General features: G+C 41.6%; 1 protein-coding gene across 1 annotated transcript; it reads left to right on the plus strand.

The window, feature by feature from the left end:
- The first annotated feature begins 200 nt into the window (after nt 1-200).
- On the plus strand, nt 201-18,517 carry zranb1b (zinc finger, RAN-binding domain containing 1b). Its single transcript, XM_088420757.1, has 10 exons — nt 201-523; nt 4,178-5,174; nt 8,367-8,554; nt 9,270-9,423; nt 11,430-11,501; nt 13,161-13,359; nt 14,344-14,464; nt 14,556-14,685; nt 15,554-15,783; nt 16,675-18,517. Exons 2-10 carry the CDS (start codon nt 4,259-4,261, stop codon nt 16,891-16,893), a joined length of 2,229 nt encoding a protein of 742 aa, XP_088276883.1. The 5' UTR covers nt 201-523; nt 4,178-4,258; the 3' UTR covers nt 16,894-18,517.
- The last annotated feature ends 854 nt before the right edge of the window (nt 18,518-19,371 follow it).

A 19,371-nucleotide genomic window follows, 5' to 3' on the forward strand; every position in this document is an offset into this window, starting at 1 on the left:
TTTGGGGGGGTAAACTACTTTATTCGTAATCGCTGCTCTTATTCCGGATGACATTGAAGTGTACTGTTTTGCTGTGACGTATGCCTTTAACATGGACAATGAGGTACGTCGATTCCGATTGGACGACGCCAGAGGACGCACGGGACTCGACCAATCGCAACACGCGGCAGATTCAGGTAGTAAATCCCCGGTCCCGCCTCCCCACTGTAACACGGCCCAGAGAGGGCTTCCATACTTCCCTCGCGAGTGTGTTTTTAGCCTTTGCCTCGCTCGCTACCTCCCCCCTCCGCGCCGCCATTCGAAGCCCTTCTGCTCGGCGGAAAGGGATAAAGATGATTTGAAGAGTCCGACGCGGACAAGCGAGGAGGGACGGGGCTCGAGAGAGTGGGTGGAGGCTCTCGCCCTGTGGCTTATATGGACCTCCGCCATCCAGCCAAGTCAATATGCGGATAGATTCGGCTACGTGAGAGAAGCCCGTGCGGCTTCGGCTGGGGAGTGGGAGCTCCACGGCGAACGAAACGAGGTAAGTGGCTTCTCGCTGTGTTTTACACAACAGCTTCCACTTTCGAAAAAAACAACAAAAAACAATCCATTCGCTTTAGCAAGCTAGCTTGCTGTGTAATTACTTATCTGGCTGCCTGTCAAATCTCGTCGAGTTGGTAAGGCAAGGTGAGAAATCTCGCGAGATTTTGCCAGAAAGTTGTCGACGCGTTGACTGACGCCAAAGCGCGTTTCGTGGCTGGATTTTAGCACGAAACGATTAGCGCGTCACCTGTGAACCTGTTAAACAAGAACGTCGTAGCTTTGGAAAAAAGTGGGGCGAGTCCGGCTGTTGTTATAGCATATTAAAAAAATTAAAAAACAAGGCGCCCGTGGTGCGTTTTGTCGCGCTCATGTGATGAATTTCTCACCGTGTAAACAAACATCCCACCCCTAATGTAAGCATTGCGCATGCGCTGTGGACCCCCCCTCTTTTATTTTTTTAATTCGTCCCTAATAGGTTTTGCGCTGAATTAAATTTCAGTGCGTGGGTTAAGTGTCTAGGCTGTCACGCGTCTTCCCTGCGGGTGTCTGCTTTCATTCGCCCCCTGTCTCTTGTTAATCTCTGACTAAGGTCAGCATGGCTGTCAAAAAAAATTCCATAGCGAAAAAGTGTCTGGGGTGGCACATGCACTGAACATCCTCGACCGAGAACCACGGTGCAGTTGCCTTTTATGTCTTTTATGGCAGCATCTGCCATAAAAGACATAAAAGGCAACTGCACCGTGTTCTCGGTCGAGGATGTTCAGTGCATGTGCACCAGGCACTTTTTGATTTGGTATTTTTTTTGCAGATGTGCATTAGTAGAGATTAACAAGCGAGCCCGGTACTCTGTGGAGCAGATTATAGAAGATCACCCACAGCAAATGTTGCATTCACGGTCAATGGCATAAAACTGGCATTAAGGGTGACAGACAACACAATAGTTGACAATTCTGGCGAGGTATTAATATAACAACAAAAATGAATGAAGTTCAAAACAGAGGTGCAACTATTAATCGACAACCAATCAATTAATTTATATTTTAATGATTTTTATTGATCACCAGGAACATCGATTTCATGATTTATCAACTTTAACAAACAAAACAAACACATTAACCATTTTCGGTCATTTTTTTGCCACATTATTGAGGCAGTATTTTAGCCAAGGGTTGGGACACTCCTGGTAGTGTAATAATTAAGTGGTCGTGGGCATCTGGGTAAGATTTCAGATCCCTCATGTCTTCTTTCAATGTTTTCCCTTTCATGTAAAGTCCAAAAATTTGGACAAAATACTGCAAAAGGGTTAAAATGACAAATTAATTGAGATATTTTTCGGACTATAAGCCGCACTGGTATATAAACTGCATCAGCAAAAATTAAGCAAAAAATGTTTTTATTTTGTCAGATAAATCACACTAGACTATATGCCGTAGGTAATAACATCAGATATTTATGCAGAAAAATGGTATATGGTAGTTTTCTCCCTTTTTTTTTCATTTAATTTAAAACTTTTTTGTGAACATAATTTATATATACAATCATACATTTATTATGTATGTATGTGTGTATATATATATATATATATATATATATATATATATATATATATATATATATATATATTACTTTTATTCAAAATCATGATAATTTTATACATAATTTTTATTTTTTTATATTTTAGAAACTCAATACAGCCATTGATTAACATATTTTCAGCTCTTTCATAGTTCCACAAATTGACAAACACATTTGTTTTACTGGTGGACTGCCTCCTGGTGGCTAGCAAAAAAAATGCACATTAGCCACACTGGACTGTAAGGCACAGGGCTCAAATCATGAGAAAAAAGTTGTGTCTTATAGTCTGAAAAATACAGTAAACGTATTGCCCATCCCCAGTTACAAGAAAACTGAAATACAGTAAAAGTACTCAATGTGTGCAAACTAGCCATTTGTGTCCACTGTTGTGTCCACTTTGTCCCACCTAAAAAAAAAAGACATGAAACATCTTTGGTTAGTGAGATAAGAAAAAGAATGAAAAAAAAAAGATTCTGTTTTATACCTGCTGGCTCAGCTGTTTGAAAGCGAAACCATGTTCTTAATTTACCCGTCTCTCGTCATTCCATGTTCTTAGTGTTGTGCACATTTACCGAAGCAGCAGCATGTGAGCAGTGTCGCTGACTTAATAGCGCCTCCCGGATGTGCCCTGACGCTGACATTGAAACCACTCAGCCCTTGATTATCATGTCATAATCTGGTTGATATACATTATCCCCATTAGAAATTGAACACTCGCCGTCACTGTGATAAAACCTCGATTAACAGCACAGGCAACGTTTGACGTGCCACTTTTAACTGAGAACTAAGTATAAAGGGATTTCATCCATGCCTTGGTTTTTGTATTGAATCAGGTCTCAGTTTTGGCAGATCCTCGAAAGCAGTTGAATCCTTGGAAGTAAAAGGGCATTCGAAAGCTAGTATTAAAAAAAAAGACCTTTCAATGCATGTAACTTTGGACAGCCTGTTCATTCCGTTGCTAGTCATTAGCGCTAATGCTTCAGCCATGCGCTGTTTATGTTAGCATCTGCTTTTAGTAAATGATTTACGATTGAAGGAATTGTTCAAAGTTGGTTTAGTGGTTCACTCGCCTAATTTAGCGGCTGAATCGCTTCTACCCTGTGGTGTTAGTGTGAATGGTTGTCAGCAGAGGCGGGCAACTCCACCGGAGGGCAAAATTTACCTCTTTTTTTTCTGGTTCGTCACTGTATTTTGCCCACCCTTTATCTACCACTAGAGGGCGTAATTAGCTCGGTTATCTCTTTGGCTATCTCGGCTATCTTCGGCTATCTCTTTCTACCTGTCTATCTTACATTTTTAGAAGACTGTTTCAATGTCATTTGTCTAAATTGGTCTAAATGTCATCCATCACATACACTACAAGTGAAACAAAGTATTGCTGAGGTTGCGCTTACTTAAAAAAAAAAAACTTATTTCATTAGGGAATTTAAATAACGTAAATCTTGCATTTCCTGTTCCTTAGCAAAATGCAAATTGGGTGCAGGCCATTGGTTGTACGTCTTTCACGTAATCTTCTCTGATTGGCCATAATTGTCAGCGCAATAACTGTTCGTATTACGTAATTTTCACATACCGCATGTCTTACATAATGTTCTCTGATTGGTTCATCGCTGCCAGCTTACACTCTGTACAATTCATAATACGTAATGTAATATGATTTGTTTATTGCTGCCAGTATGAATACTGCATGCATTATGTAATGTTCTCTGATTGGTTCATTGCTGACAGCGTACGCACTGCGCGTAATACGTAATGTTAGCCAATTGGTTTATCGCTGCCAGTGCGCATCAGCGCACGTCTGAATGGTTTATCTCTGCCTGCTTCTTCACTGTACGTAATACATAATGTATTATGATTGATATATCACTTCCTGTGTACGTACTGTCCGTATTCGGTCCCTGTGTAAGCGGGAAATGGCCCGAACGTCAGTCAAAAAAATTTTTTTTTCAGTTTTCAGTGCACAGAGTTTTTTGAGGAAATTAAGGTTTTTATTTGCACCTATGGAAAAAAAGACGTAGAGGTGGGGGTATAAAAAAAGTGGAATCATAATGTCCTGGTTAAAATTTTGTGTCCGCAGCGCACTGTTTCCTTCCGAGTGGAGCCGGCGCGCTGAGCACCCCACCGACCGGCTTGGAGCCTCCTCGGCGCGGGCGCGACGATGACCGAGCCGGTCGCCAAGTGGGCCTGCGAATACTGCACCTACGAGAACTGGCCGTCGGCCATCAAGTGCACCATGTGCCGCGCGCAGCGGCCCAGCGCCGGCGCCATCATCACCGAGGAGCCCTTCAAGAGCGCCCCGGCCCTGGACCCGGCCGGCCCGGGCAACGGCCCCACCCAGGGGAGCTCCTCGCTGCTCATTTGCCCCGACTCCAGCGCCCGGCCCCGCGTCCGCGCGGCCGATACCCTTGAGACGGCCAGCAAGTGGTCCTGCCACATGTGCACCTACCTGAACTGGCCCCGCGCCATCCGCTGCACTCAGTGCCTGTGTCACAGGCAGCACGCCGGGCATCAGGGGCACCCGCGAAGCCCCACCGAGTCGCCCCAGACCTCGGGCTCCGGGTGCCGCCCGGCGCCCCCGTCCACCGTGGCCGACCCCTGCGAGGAGTACAACGACCGCAACCGGCTCAACACGCACGCGCAGCACTGGACCTGCGCCGCCTGCACTTACGAAAACTGGTCGAGCGCGCCCAAGTGCGTGGTGTGCGACCACCCGCGGCCCAGTCACGGCCCGCTCGCCGAGCCCATCCAACTGGCGTCCGAGCCCGAGCGGCAGCAGCCCTCGTCCAAGTTTATCGACGCCGACATGGGCAACAGGCGGGGCCCGGGCGGCGTGGCGGGGGGCCAGGGGCTCGGCGGCGGGGTGGCTTTGCTCGGGGGCTGCAGCACCAGCCAGAGGAGGTCGCCGCCTTCGTCCAAACGCGAGTCGGAGGGCAACCTGGACTTTCAGAGGATCGAGGTGGCCTCGGGGGCCGGGGTGGGCGGTAAAGAGGAACTGGAGGTGGATTTCAAAAAGCTCAAGCAGATCAAGAACAGGATGAGGAGGACCGACTGGCTGTTCCTCAACGCCTGCGTCGGTGAGTTTCCCTCTGACATTTTTATTGAACTTTATATTAATACAAAAAGATGATTTTTTTTCATTTAAAAAATATTTCTCTACAGTTTAGCATTTCCTTGTAACTTCATTATTTAGTTGTTTTTTTTAACCACTAAACAACACTAAATTAACAACAATAATTGTTGGGGGGAATTGGGGAGAATTATTTTAGAATACACCATAGCTCTACTTGTAACATCCAATTTCTAACGTATAAAATTTATACAAATTGTGACATGTTCATCATATTAATTAAAACATTATGTATTTTTTTAATTCAAAAAATAGGATGTTGTTTCTCTACAATTTAGCATTTCCTTGTAACCTAATTGTTTAGTAGTTAACAATACTAAATAGCAATAATTGGTCAGTAAACTGGAAAAAAAAAAGTGTTTTGTAATGCACTTGAAAGAAAAAATTAACCAGATTATTTGATTAATCAATAGAAAATTTCAATCGATTCCAAAAATATTTGTTAGTGACAGCCCTGCAGTGCACCGTATTTTTGCATTTGTTTGGTGAAAAAGTCAAACAAACGACGGGAAGCATCATATGTTTATTCTGCTCGGAGCAGTTGCTCTAAAAATGGTCTGCGTAGTCCACGTTTAATCGTTTCTTTTTGTATGGCTGTCAGTGAGTGAGTGAAACTGGACTGCACAAGCGGCGGGTGTCCGGCCACCCACGCTGTCCACTGCCAAGCGCGGAGTGGGAGGATGAACAGTGCAAAGAAAATGCAATTGTTATTTTCCACTTTTTTTTTTTTCTTTTTTTTTTTTTACCTCTGAGGGCCACACACAAAAAAAAATTGAAGGATCGAGCTTGGTTTTTAAAATGATTTTATTTGCGCGGAAAAAAAAAGAGCCAATCAATCAATTTCATATTGTTTACCGTATTTTCCGCACTATGAGGCGCACCTAAAAGCCTTTTGTTTTTTCAAAAGCTGAAAATGCGCCACGCCTTTTACAGTGCATAAACAGTGAGTTTAAAAAATAAAATCGCTTCATCGCCACGTAAATTATTCAATTTTTGCCTCTGCATTCATCCGCTTTAGCGCAGCTCCATCGAGTAGAGGTGTGCTTAGCAAAAGAAAGATCTTAAAATGGCTGTAATGAATGACCTAGTCTAGTAATCAATTACTTATTCCCTTAAGTAAACAAATCATTTACTTTAGTACAGTACTAACTACCAAAAAAAAAAACGGCACTCACTACTCTAGGCTTTAAATTACTAAATTAATCGACTTGATAACTAAAGTAAAGGTTTGGAAGCATTTTTTGGGGCTTGGGACAGATTAGACTATTTACATGTAAAAAGCGTCTCTACATATGAAAAATGTGAAATTACTATAATTTGAAATTAATTTTTGTAACAAATTTATTTCATAATTAAAGTAAATTAATTAATTAATTTTTAAATTAATTTAGTTTAGTATATATATATATATATATATATATATATATATATATATATATATATATATATATATATATATATATATATATGTATTTTATTATATATATATATATATATATATATATATATATATATATATATATATATATATATATATATATATATATATATATATGTATTTTATTATATAATAATATAATAATGTTTTTCTTGGACTCTTAGAAAATGTGGAAACTGCCTAAAGTAAGCACCTATTTTGGTACGCAACTACCTAAAGTTATGAAATATTATAGTACTTAATTACCTCAAGTAATGATTACTTAATTCATTTAGTATTCACTTCAATTCATTTTGAAATTTTTTGAAAAAAAATATTAGCATCGAGGATCTAATGTCTGGCCACTTAAGTAAACTCGAACCATCCAAGAATCATAAAAAGACTGCCGCTATTTGCTTAGAAGCACTCCGAGATCTTAAAGGCGAAAAGAAAAACATGCGGGATAAGTGAGGAAGAAAAGGAGGCTTGGACCCCGCGCTCTTGAAATTCTCCTTGCGATGGACACTTTGGGGCCAAGGGGACGTCAAGCGGCAACGAGGTCGCACGCCGCGGACGATCCGTCACATGAAGTTGAAGTCCTCTGTTGCCAGGGAGGTTAAACGCCACACATGCGCGATGTGCACGGGAGCCTTTCAAAGGGCTTTAAAAATAGAGTGACAAGTGGAGCTGTGGTCGGAAATACGCCTCGTACGTCTTGAGCGACGGTCATGACTTTCAGCCTGCATTATTGACCGGCCGACAGTCGCTTGCCGTCACTCGTTGCGTGACCAACACGCCGTCCTGCTTTCGCCGCCGCTTTGAAACTCGTGGAGCCGCAGACCGATTTCAAAGAAAGACTACGTTCAGTCGTTCGATCCCAAAGACGTATTTTACGTTTTATAAAACGCGACGAGGAAAATCTATTCCCAAGTGGGCCTGACGAATTATTTTGCGGGCCGGATTAAGTGTTAGTTAGTTAGTTAGTGCATCTTAAAACACAGTAACATAGAAAATTCTAGAATTGGGCCCCAGAATTAAGGGTACGTCCTATACACAGGTGCATCTTATATTTGGGAGGTTACGGTATGTAGATACCTCATATTGAATTTTTGGACTCTAAAGTACATGAATAAAACCGTTTTTGGAAACAAGTGAGTTCATTGATATTTGACGTCAGGAGCCGTCAATGGCAGTGAACGATGAAAATAATGACAGATGCAGAATTGCCGGACATTCTCTCATGCAAGCACCATGCATCGATTGTTGTCTTCCGGGTGGCGGAAGCACTGAGGCCACGCCCACGCCACTTCGCTGTTTTGTCACACTGCACTGCTTCTGTGTAACTTTTCCCTCTCGCTCCACTCCTCGCCGCATGGCACGGCGAGTCCTTCCGCCCCCCTCACTCACAGAATACTCAACGCGTTGTCCATTGACATGAAAAAAAAAAAAATATATATATATATATATATATATGGATATGTATGTATATGTATGTATATGTGTGTGTGTATATAATATATATATATATTTTTTTTATATATATATATATATATATATATATATATATATATATATATTTTTTTTTTTTTTTTTTTTTTTTTTTTAATTTTTTTCATGTTAATCTTGTTAAAAAAATACATATTCATATATATACATAGATATACATATCAATAATCCTAAAAGGGATTTTCACACCATGGTAAACGTCTTCTTTGGGCACAGGCGTGGTGGAAGGCGACCTGGCGGCCGTGGAGGCCTACAAGACGTCGGGGGGCGACATCGCCAGGCAGCTGTCGTCGGACGAGGTGCACCTGCTCAACCGTCCGTCGGCGTTCGACGTGGGCTTCACGCTGGTGCACCTGGCCATCCGTTTCCAGAGGCAGGACATGCTGGCCGTGCTGCTCACCGAGGTGGGAACCCAGCAGCGCCCGTTACGTGTGGAAAACGCCTTTGTGTGTTGGCGCCCGCTAGCAGCTTGCTTTCTGACGGCGCCGTTATCCCAGATTATGTGTCGGCGCGCACCTCGCCTCCCGCGCTCTCGCTCAATGGCCCAATTTGCCGTCGGAGCGGGTCAAGCGAGGGAGCGCCGAGTGAGACGTCGGAGCGTGCCTGCGAAAAGATTTGAGGGCCGCAAGAGCGGAACATTTCTCAAATGCTTTCCTCTTCTTGTCCTCATATAAATCACATTAGCGGGAAACAACCAATCAGTCGTTTTTGTACCGTGCAGGATTAGGGCCAGTGAAAGGGAAACACAAAAAAGTTTGCAGGCTTTTTCACTTTATCTCAGAGTTCGGACTTCTGACGAGAAAAGCTCGATGACTTTAAAGTCAAAGTTCTGATTTCTAATTCTGATTCTAAAATAAAGAGTTCTTGCTCTTTTTTTTTTTTAAACCATTTTTGGGTCATTTTCTTACACTTCGTTCTCACAGTAATTTAGCAAAGCGATGGGACGCTTCTGCTACATGTTGTCACCATCTGGGTGAAATTTCACCTCCCTAGTGTCTTCATTTAATTGCTTCCCTTTAATGTGAAACGCCTTTGATGTAATAATCCAAGGATTGGAACCTTGTGCAGTATTTTTACGCTTAGCGTCAAACCTTTCTGTCCTCATGCGCACCTCCGCAGGTGTCCCAACAGGCAGCCAAGTGCATCCCGGCCATGGTGTGTCCCGAGCTGACGGAGCAGATCCGCCGCGAGGTGGCCGCTTCCCTCCACCAGCGCAAGGGCGACTTCACCTGCTACTTTCTCACTGACTTGGTCACCTTCACCTTGCCTGCAGGTCTGCAGCATACTAATGAGCGTTAACGGGCAATTAGTAGGATATATAGACCAACTATATATGATTTTTTTTTTTTCTGGGCTGATACCAAATATCTGTAGTCAAGGAGATTGATAACTGATATTTAAAGCCGGTGTTTATTTCAAGGAATAGTTATTGCAGTGAAAGCGAGCATTTTTGAATTCATTTAAATTGCCTGGGATAACTCAAGCGCAAAAAAAAATCTTCTCTGGCTTACACACAGGCACGCACAAACACTAACTTAATATTACTCAACCCCTGTCAGAGTGATCACTCTGTGTTTAAAGAAAGATGTTTTTTTTTTTTTTAAATAAAATCTACGGGAGCTTGTCAGCTTCAAGCAACTTACTGTAGAACATGTCATAAACTACACGCACAAAGGAAGACAAGGGGCTTGGACTCTTTTTACTCGTGAGGAGAACGGACAAAGACGTATATCCTCACAGAGACAATGCAACTTGTATTTGTATCGCACATTTAAAGTTAATTCAATGTGCTTTTCATGGTTAAAAGTGGCAGGTTCAGGCAACGCAAAACGTTTAATAAATAACACACCGGAAGGAAGACAAGGGCCTTTTACTCACGAGGAAAATGGAAAGGAACCTTCACCTCTCAGAGTCTAGTTACACTTTCTGTCCATCCCCCCTCTTATTCATTAGGGTTGGCCCTAGTTACAAAACCATTTGTAGTTTGGTAGACTCTTTTACTGTCTTTGAAACCACCTTCCAACTTCTGTTATGTCACCGTAGTGTCTGTGCTCAGGTTCCGTATGTGTGCATAAAGCCATATATGGCTTTTGCTAACATTTTAGATGTTGCTACGGGCGGGACAGTGCCGGAGCGAGGCTCCCTAACATATACACATGTCTCCATCCGTCGCCGTCCAGAAGACACCTCTGGAATCTATATTTAGGGGATTTACGTCAAGTTTCTTTTGCCCTCACGGCGTCCGCTTTAGACAAAGCCGGGTGGCGCAGCTTGCGCGGGACAATGGCGGCCTTGGCTGGCGGCCACCAGCAGAGACTTGCTCTGTTTGGGCCGCACACAGTCCGTGCATTCATTTCTCTTTTAACGGAAGAATTGGCTACTGTGTTGACAAGAGCAACGAGAGAAAGCCACGGAACAAAAACATGATGGCGGGCCCGAGCAGAAGCATTTCACTCATGTGGAACTTGAAAACACCGTGCGAAAACAAGTGAGATCATGTGTGCACGCCCTCATAATTACGGACGGCGTTTTGTTTAGGAATAACCGGCCACGTTCAAACAAATGTTTGCATCATTTAAAGGGACAGTCCACACGCTTCGCCATTTTCAGCGGTAAAAAGTTCCCACGTTGTGCAAAAAATTGCTTGTGCATAAATTATGAAAACAAGTAGTAAATACTTTGAAACTATTGTGCAAAACCTCAATCTTTAAATAGTTGATTTTTTTCTTAATTATATTTTGCCAAGACCTCCCCCAGGAAAGAGAAAACTTTTCACCCCGCCCCCACTCACCTGAGTATAAATAAGATTATTATCGATGAAAATTGTATAAATAAACCTGTATCATTTGTAACATTAAAAGAAAAAGCAACCTAAATCAACTTTCAACAACTGTTAAATATTTTTTACAGCATTTATACGGGTTACAGCTTAGTCTAAAACTGAAAAAAAAAGTGCAAAAAAAAAAGTGGAAAAAAGTGGAAAAAATCTCATTTTATTGCAATTACGCTTCACATGACAACAAAAGCTTTTCTCTGGGGTCATAAAAACTATTTAGTTATCAACTTAACCCCTTCACTGCCTGCATCAAAAATGAACTTTAAAGACATTTCTAATCATCAGTGGGATTGACTGAGGTATTTGCAGACAAAACATCAACTTTTACTCGTGAAAAATGGGCCGTTGACGTCGAAGTTTCCCTTTTACTAGGCTGGCATTGAATGCCTCGTTTGCTAATGTTGCATTAAAAATACCTCCATTTTTTTTGCTGTTTGTTTCAGACATTGAGGATTTGCCTCCAGCCGTTCAGGAAAAACTTTTCGACGAGGTTTTGGACCGAGACGTGCAAAAAGGTAAGCGATGCATACTTGCTCCGGTATCCCGTCACAGCAGCGATCGCATGCACAAATGACTGTTTGAGGGAGTTAAACCAGATCCGAGTTGACGGCGGGCCAACCTTCGTCCTCGCACACACAATCTCATCCTCCAAGTGGAAGCGCGCCAAGTATTTGCAGCGGTTTATTCCTCGCGCTTCCTCCCTCGCTAAAAGTGGCCTTGATCGTCCCACTCTTGAGTTTTGTCAACACCAGACGCCTTTTACCTTTTACAACACATGCGCACGTACCGTAGGAAGCGTCGAAACGCTTCGAAACGGCGAGCTCATTATGAAGATTTTAAGATCATATCGCAAGTGTTTGGGACTTCGCTTTTGCCGGCGATTTGTGCAGAAAAGACCACCGTGCCTTTTTTTTTTTTTTTTTTAAGATTAACAGATTAAGATTTAAATCTGGTCACGTGGTCCGGTAAACCGCTCGGCGACTTTCTGCATCAACCCCCACCCAAAATGTTTGCCGCAAAATGCAGCTCCCTATTAGGCGCTTGCTTCAGTGACATTAGTGAGGAAGTCGGCTATGAAATCAATTCAAATGGCTTGCTTCAAATGACACAAGGGGCTTGTTGTCTTACCGCCGGGTCACATGATGCGCTCGGGAAAAAAAGGCGAGGATCATATTTGAAAATAATACATTAGGCTTGTGCTGAAACAATAATACTATGAAGAAGTAAAAAAAAAAAGTAAAAAAAAAAGGTAGAAATAATGACATTTACAAATATATTGTACAGACAAAAAAAACAATGATACTATGAAAAGTAGATAAAAGTAAATAATACTAATAAAAAGTAAAAAAAAAAGTTAAAAAAAATGTAGAAACAATGAGATTTACAAATATACAGAAAAAAAAACAAATCAAAAAATCCATTTGAATCTTAAAAAAAAAACAACTACCATTTAAACATATGGTGAAAATATCTTAAAAATCTGCATTAAAAGTTACAAAATGTGCTCAAACAATACTATGAAAATGTAAAAAACAAAAGTAGAAATAATTAAATCTACAAATATACAGAACAAATACGTACAATGGAAAAAATCCGGAACAAATTACAACTACCATTTAAACATTGTGTAAAATACCCTAAAAATATGCATTAAAAATCACAAAATATGCTGAAACAATATGATGAAAAAAATAAAATAAAAAATGTAGAAATAATGAAATTACAAACGTACAGAAAAAAAAACAAATGGAATGGGGAAAAATCAATGTAAAATAAAAAAAAACTAACATTTAAAACATTTGGTCATGAATGAATAAAATAAAAAACAAAATGATGAAATTTGCAAATATGCAGAAAATCAGAATTGAAAGATACTTAGTATAAAAAATAAATAAAATAACAAGTATTTGTGAAAAAATGCAACGTAAAAATGCAATGAAAAAAGGAAAAAAATCCAACTATTTAAATTGAATACTAAAATACTATTAGTATTTAATACTAAAACACATAGAAGCAATAACAAATGTGCTGGTGCTAATGACTAAATTCAACTTGTACCGTATATCAAAATAGGTTCTTAGCATGCTGTTTTAGTCTTTTTTTTTTTTTTTTGAGCGGGGGGGGCATGTCCAAACGAGTCAACGCGACAGCGGTTGCGTTCCCCTCAATGGCAGAGCTGGAGGAGGAGTCCCCCATCATCAACTGGTCTTTGGAAGTGGGGAGCCGCCTGGACAGTCGCCTGTACGCCCTGTGGAACCGCACGGCCGGGGACTGCCTGCTGGACTCGGTCCTGCAGGCCACCTGGGGCATCTACGACAAGGACTCGGTTCTGCGCAAGACGCTCCACGACAGCCTGCACGACTGCTCGCACTGGTGAGGCGCGCCGCCAAAGACGCCATTTTTTATCCGGCTGCCGTTGAATGAGTTTATATAGAAATTATTATTATTTATATATATTACGGCTGGAATGTTTGAAACTTGAAGGTGGACCAGGAGATTGTAGCCCCCCCCACCCCACCCCCCACTGGTGGTGCTTTCAAGGACAGCAGCAGCTGAAACGTGACATGCAGCCACCTCGCATTGCTTGTGCTTTACACTTCAACACAAAGCTCGGCTGTGAAATATGTGCCCCCCCCGCCCCCACCCCCACCCCGGGCAAATCCATCCGGGAAATGGAAAGCGTGCACTTGAGCTGTAGAAGCAATTCCAGCGGCCCGCTAGTAGTCATAAACAATCCAAAATGATCATAATCAGGCATTGTTAAAATCTCACTTTTTTCATATAATCCAATACAGGCCGAGTATTCGCTCTTGAATAGGGACGTTTGATACTACTTTGATACCAGTGCTCGTACTCAAGTCGCTGACATCAATACCAAGTACGCGTAATCCCATCCAGAACAAAGACAGATCATTTGAAGCCTTGTGCCCATATTCTGCAAACTACACACATTGCATTATTTTCCTACTTTTGTAAATGTTTGTAAAGACGTGATAATTCGTTATTAATGAATATTTTTTCCTTCAACCACTGAAATTGTTCAGTAGCCCCAGTTCTATCCATACATATGGAGCTTAAATTTATTAACACTGCAAAAAAATTGAAAAACAGTCCGTGACAGAATGACGACACTTTAAGACATAGCCATGAACTGGTCTCTACCGCCACCTACTGTCTTGGAGTGCAACACAAGTCAACAAAGAATTTTCTGTTTGCTGACAGAGTTTGACCGCTGCTCAATATTGATGCTCTCGATATTGATGCTCGCCCATCTCTATTTTCGATGACCAAATATCTGTTATCCGTACCACGTATGATAAATTATCCCGTGATCGGCGGCGTGCTTGTCGCCCGAAGGTTTTACACCCGGTGGAAGGAGTGGGAGTCGTGGTATTCGCAAAGCTTCGGCCTGCACTTTTCCCTGCGGGAGGAGCAGTGGCAGGAAGACTGGGCCTTCATCCTGTCGCTGGCCAGCCAGGTACGTCCCGTCCGCCGGCCAAACCGCTCGGAAGCAGCGGCGAGCCCCGACCGCGTAAGTGACCCCGAGCGTCTTTGTGCGCCCCCCCTAGCCGGGGTCCAGCTTGGAGCAGACTCACATTTTCGTTCTGGCGCACATACTTCGGAGGCCCATCATCGTCTACGGAGTCAAGTACTACAAAAGTTTCCGTGGGGAAACGCTTGGGTTCACTCGCTTTCAAGGTGAGCGCCCGGGATTCTCAAAAGCAAACTGCGCTTAACCGATGAGCGCGTTGGTTTTCCGAAAAATAGTCAGGAAAATTCAACTTTAAAATGATCTTTTTTTTTTATTAAGATAAAAATTAAACTGGCAGGAGGCGCAGAGATGGTATTAGAAATAATTGTGAAAATGTGATTTTACTCTTATGGCCACACAAATAAATTACATCATTATTTTACATTATTTTTTGATTTTACTGTTTGTAAGGTAGGGATGAACAATTATGAGAGAGAGGTCTTAAATTATAAAAAGGTATAAATGTTCATATATATATACATACATATATGAACATTTATAAATGTTAGTATATGGAAATTTGTAATTTCTATATACATGTAAATATTTATTATACATTTTCTTATAGATAGGTAGATATTGACGTCTTGTGCCGTCAGTGGCAGTGAATGAGTTGAATTCGCTTCCTTGGAATGGCAGATTAGGTCATGCATTTTTATTTTTCCACATCTGCAGAGCGAGCGGAATAAGTGAACTCATTCAGTAATAGCCCAGTATAAAGGATTTTTGACGTCAATGGCAGTGAATGAGTGGATATAAAAGAAGACTTTTCTCTTTATTAACTGACTAAATTCTTTGCCACGTAGTTTCCATTAATCGGGCCTCAACTCGAATTTCCAGATCTGACTATCTAATTGGCTACTGTGGGTTTATTGCATCACCTGTTGCTAGGTAGCCTTCCATAGCTGTTTTTTCCACATCAGCGGGATAAAGAGTTGTTTTTTTTCCCATGTTTCAAGGCTTCTTTTGTAAGCGCCTCATAGCAGACATAGCCGGCGTAAAGAGCGAGCAATGGAAGGCAGCGTTTGTTTGCAGGCGTGTACTTGCCTCTGCTGTGGGAGCAGAGCTTCTGCTGGAAGAGCCCCATCGCGCTGGGCTACACGCGCGGCCACTTCTCGGCCCTGGTGGCCATGGAGAACGACGGCTTCGACAATCGCGGCGCCGGCGCCAACCTCAACACGGACGACGACGTCACCGTCACCTTCTTGCCGCTCGTCGACAGCGACCGCAAGCTGCTGCACGTCCACTTCCTCTCCGCGCAGGAAGTAAGTTGTTTTCATTTCCCCGCCCTTTATTTTCATATGCATCACCTGCCGCAGAATTCATCCCATTTGCCGTATTTCAACGTATTCCAAAAATGTGCGCTTTGCAGGCTATTCGTTTTCCCGCCGCTACAATTTATATTTGTACCCAAATTCTACATTTTCCGCTAAAAATGGACCATTTTGGCGTCTGTCTATTTGATTTACACCATTCCGGTTCTAACATGTTACAAAAATTTATACCTTGCATGCTATTCATTTTACAACTCCCCAAATTTACCCGAAATTGAAGAATTTCAACCCAAAATTGCCCATTCGTTTTGACACCAATCAACTTAAACACATTTCATCTGATTTACATCATTCCAATTTTAATGTACTCCAAAAATGCACACCTTGCATGCTATTATTTTTCTCACTCCCAATATTGACACTTTTTCGAAAGTCAAGAATTTCAACCAAAAATTGCCCATTCATTTTTACTGTGCAGCTTTTTCCACGTAATTCATTTGATTTACACCATTCCCCATTTTCAGTATAGTCCCATCAATTTACACCTTGAATTCTATTATTATTATTCGCTCTTCCAAAATTCATAATTTCCCCCAAATGTACATTTTTAAACAAAACTGCCCGTCCATTTTGACACAAATCTACTCGCACATAATTCTTTGGATTTACGCCACTCCAATTTGAATATATTGCAAAAATACACCCCTTGCATGCTATCATTTTTCCCACTCCCAAAATTCACACAGTGCCTAAAATTTGAGAATTTCATCCAAAAATTTCCCGTTGCTTTTGACTCGGACGCGAGAAGGTGGCGATTTTGCGCCGGGCGAGTCGGTTAGCCTAAGCGCGGCCGAGTGACGGGGTTTGCGCTCGCTTGGCCAGATGGGCAACGAGGAGCAGCAGGAGAAGCTGCTCCGCTCGTGGCTGGACTGCTGCGTGACGGAGGGCGGCGTCCTGGTGGCCCTGCAGAAGAGCTCGCGCAGACGCAACCACCCGCTGGTCACGCAGATGGTGGAGAAGTGGCTGGACGGCTACCGGCAGATACGGCCCTGCGCCGCGCTGTCCGACGGCGAGGAAGAGGACGACGACGAAGACGAGTGAGCCGGCCGGCTCGGGACTTTAGGACGAACGGCCGCGGGAAAATTCAAAGGTTTACAAGTTGAAATCCGCCGTTTCGGTTGGGTTTTCCCAAAGGCGATTCCGACGCGTAAATGCATGATGGGAAGCCCTCCAAGCATTTAGTCCGTATCCTCGGGCTCCACTTACCGCCACCTTTTCTCTTGTCCTCGTTACTAAGACGATTCGGCGCACTCGCTTGGGTTTTAAACATCAAACGCCTTCCTGTGACTGGTTACCCTTTTTGACCCAAAGCCTCCTTGAGCATTTACTATATTTTCTATTCTTGATATCCAACTCATTCAATCCCAAAGATGTCATTTTACGTTTTTTTTTTTTTGTTTTTTTTTAGGCCGGCCATTCACTCCCTGGCACCTATTTATATGTATATTTTTCAAATATTTTCAAGCGTTAAAGGAGTGTCTAAAAGTGGGCAGGACTATAACAATTACGTATGGTATTTTCTAGTTATTAATGGCGAAACGAAGCATCATGAGGCACCAGTGAATATTTTTTTTTCCCCTCCTCTAGATGATGCTCCAGAGTGCAATGGGAATCGATTACATTTCCACTGCATCGTTAGAGTGCCACTTAGAGGAGTTAAAACGTATTGCAAGTGCTTCATGAGGCTTCATTTTCCCATTGTTAATATACTCCTTAATATCCAGCCTAAAATCATACTTAGTTATGGGGAAAAAAAACTGAATTGTCTTACTAGTGAAGACAAAAAGGATACTAGTGCATGGACCTTCATTTCTGGATATCAAGGCTACGGAATGAATGCTCCAAAAGGCTTTCCATAATTATGCATGCGGTTGTTGAGAAGAAAACAAACTCTACCAGCATTAATGTGTTCAGTACAAAAAACAAAACAAAACAAAAAAAAAAACAAGCACATTATTTCCTATTTGGGTTTTTTGGACAAAAAAAAATGGACAAAGCCATTCTTGTGTTTAGAAGTTCTAATGAAGCACTGCACATTTACGATAACATTTCTACGTGAATTTGATGGCTTGAATCGAGGTCAAGGACGCTGTGGAAGAAAAGGGAAGGAGACGTTCCCTTTAATAAGTGGACTCACACTATAGAAGTTTGCTTTTGTTTTTGGTCGAAATATTTATTATGATTGTATGTGGAAGCGCATCTGTATATTTTTATGCTTTTATTTGGGGGGGGGGGGGGGGGGGGGCGTAAGAAGCCACATCCCGATGACGTCGAGTTTAATTTTTGGTAGTACCTCAAGGGGACGTCGACAACCTGGTGCTTGTTTTTCTGGTTTTTCATTCAGCGTGGCATCACGTGAGCCTCGCTCACTTCGTTTTTGTGCTAAAATCACGGCAGCCAACATTAAAAACCAAAGCAGAAGGGGCAATTCACCTTAGTACCATTTTCTCCACTTTTTTTTTTTTTTTGTTCATCTTACTCCTCGGTTGGGAGCGTCCACTTGTGGTGTTTTGCTTGGTGTTGATGCAAAAGTTGGTTTGTGATTATTTTTTTTTTTCATTTTTAGGTCTCATGTCACCGTACATACATGCAAGAGTGTAACAAAAAAAAACAAGTGAGCAAAAAATAACTACCAGAAAAATAAAAACATTTTTCAATGTTTGAACTTTTGACTTTGTTTATGCTTATTTCTCTGGGGTTATGACGCCCTCTAGTGGAAGATACGTGTATTACATGTTTAGGTAAACAACCTGTTTGTTGCCTCGTTCACTCGTTCCAAGATATCTTGAAAGGCCATCCCTCATTCGTCCGCTAGGAGTCAGTGTTGCTCTATTGAACAGGAAGTTGGACTCCGCTGGACTTCAGGTCATGGTGAAGAAACGGTGAGTAATTTAAGCTTCCAAAAAAATTTGAGGAAAACAACCTTACCATAGATTTTTTTTTTCTTCCACACCTTACTGTGCATTGGTGTTTTTTTTTTTCGAAAAAATGCCTTACTAATGTTGGTTCTTTTTTACAGAAAAGAACGCCATACTATACAGTCAAAAAAATCACCTATTTTTTTGCAGAAAAAAACGCCTTCCTGTACATTGTTGTTTTTGTGAAAAATGCCTTACAATACATGGCTGTTTTTTTTCTTCGAAAAAATGCCTTACCATACATGGTCATTTTTACTGAAAAATCACCTTACTATAGATGGTCGTTTAAAAAAAAAGTGCTATACATAATTCCTCTTTGCTTTCTCTTTGTTTTTGTTTGTTTTGTTTTTTTCCAAAAAATGCCTTACTATACATGGTCATTTTTCCCAAAAAAATCACCTTATATTATACATGTCGTTTTAAAAAACTATACATATTATACATACGTTAATGTTTTTGTGAAAAATGCCTTACAATTCATGGTTGTTGTTTTTTTTTTTTCTTTCAAAATTTTTTTTTACTGAAAAATCACCATGCAATATATGGTCGTTTAAAAGAAAAAAAAACCTTACTGTACATGATCTTTTGAAAAAAACAAAAA

This window comes from Hippichthys cyanospilos, chromosome 8 (assembly GCF_059441005.1).
Source record: "Hippichthys cyanospilos isolate Australia breed blue-spotted pipefish chromosome 8, RoL_Hcya_1.0, whole genome shotgun sequence".
Lineage (NCBI taxonomy): Eukaryota > Metazoa > Chordata > Actinopteri > Syngnathiformes > Syngnathidae > Hippichthys > Hippichthys cyanospilos.

What these genes read in the sequence shown, in the direction of transcription:
- zranb1b (XM_088420757.1), top strand. Translation starts at nt 4,259, where the DNA reads ATGACCGAGCCGGTCGCCAAGTGGGCCTGCGAATACTGCACCTACGAG. An exon ending in TGGCCGTGCTGCTCACCGAG is followed by an intron (nt 8,555 to 9,269) that starts GTGGGAACCCAG and finishes GCACCTCCGCAG; the next exon opens with GTGTCCCAACAGGCAGCCAA. An exon ending in ACTTCCTCTCCGCGCAGGAA is followed by an intron (nt 15,784 to 16,674) that starts GTAAGTTGTTTT and finishes TCGCTTGGCCAG; the next exon opens with ATGGGCAACGAGGAGCAGCA.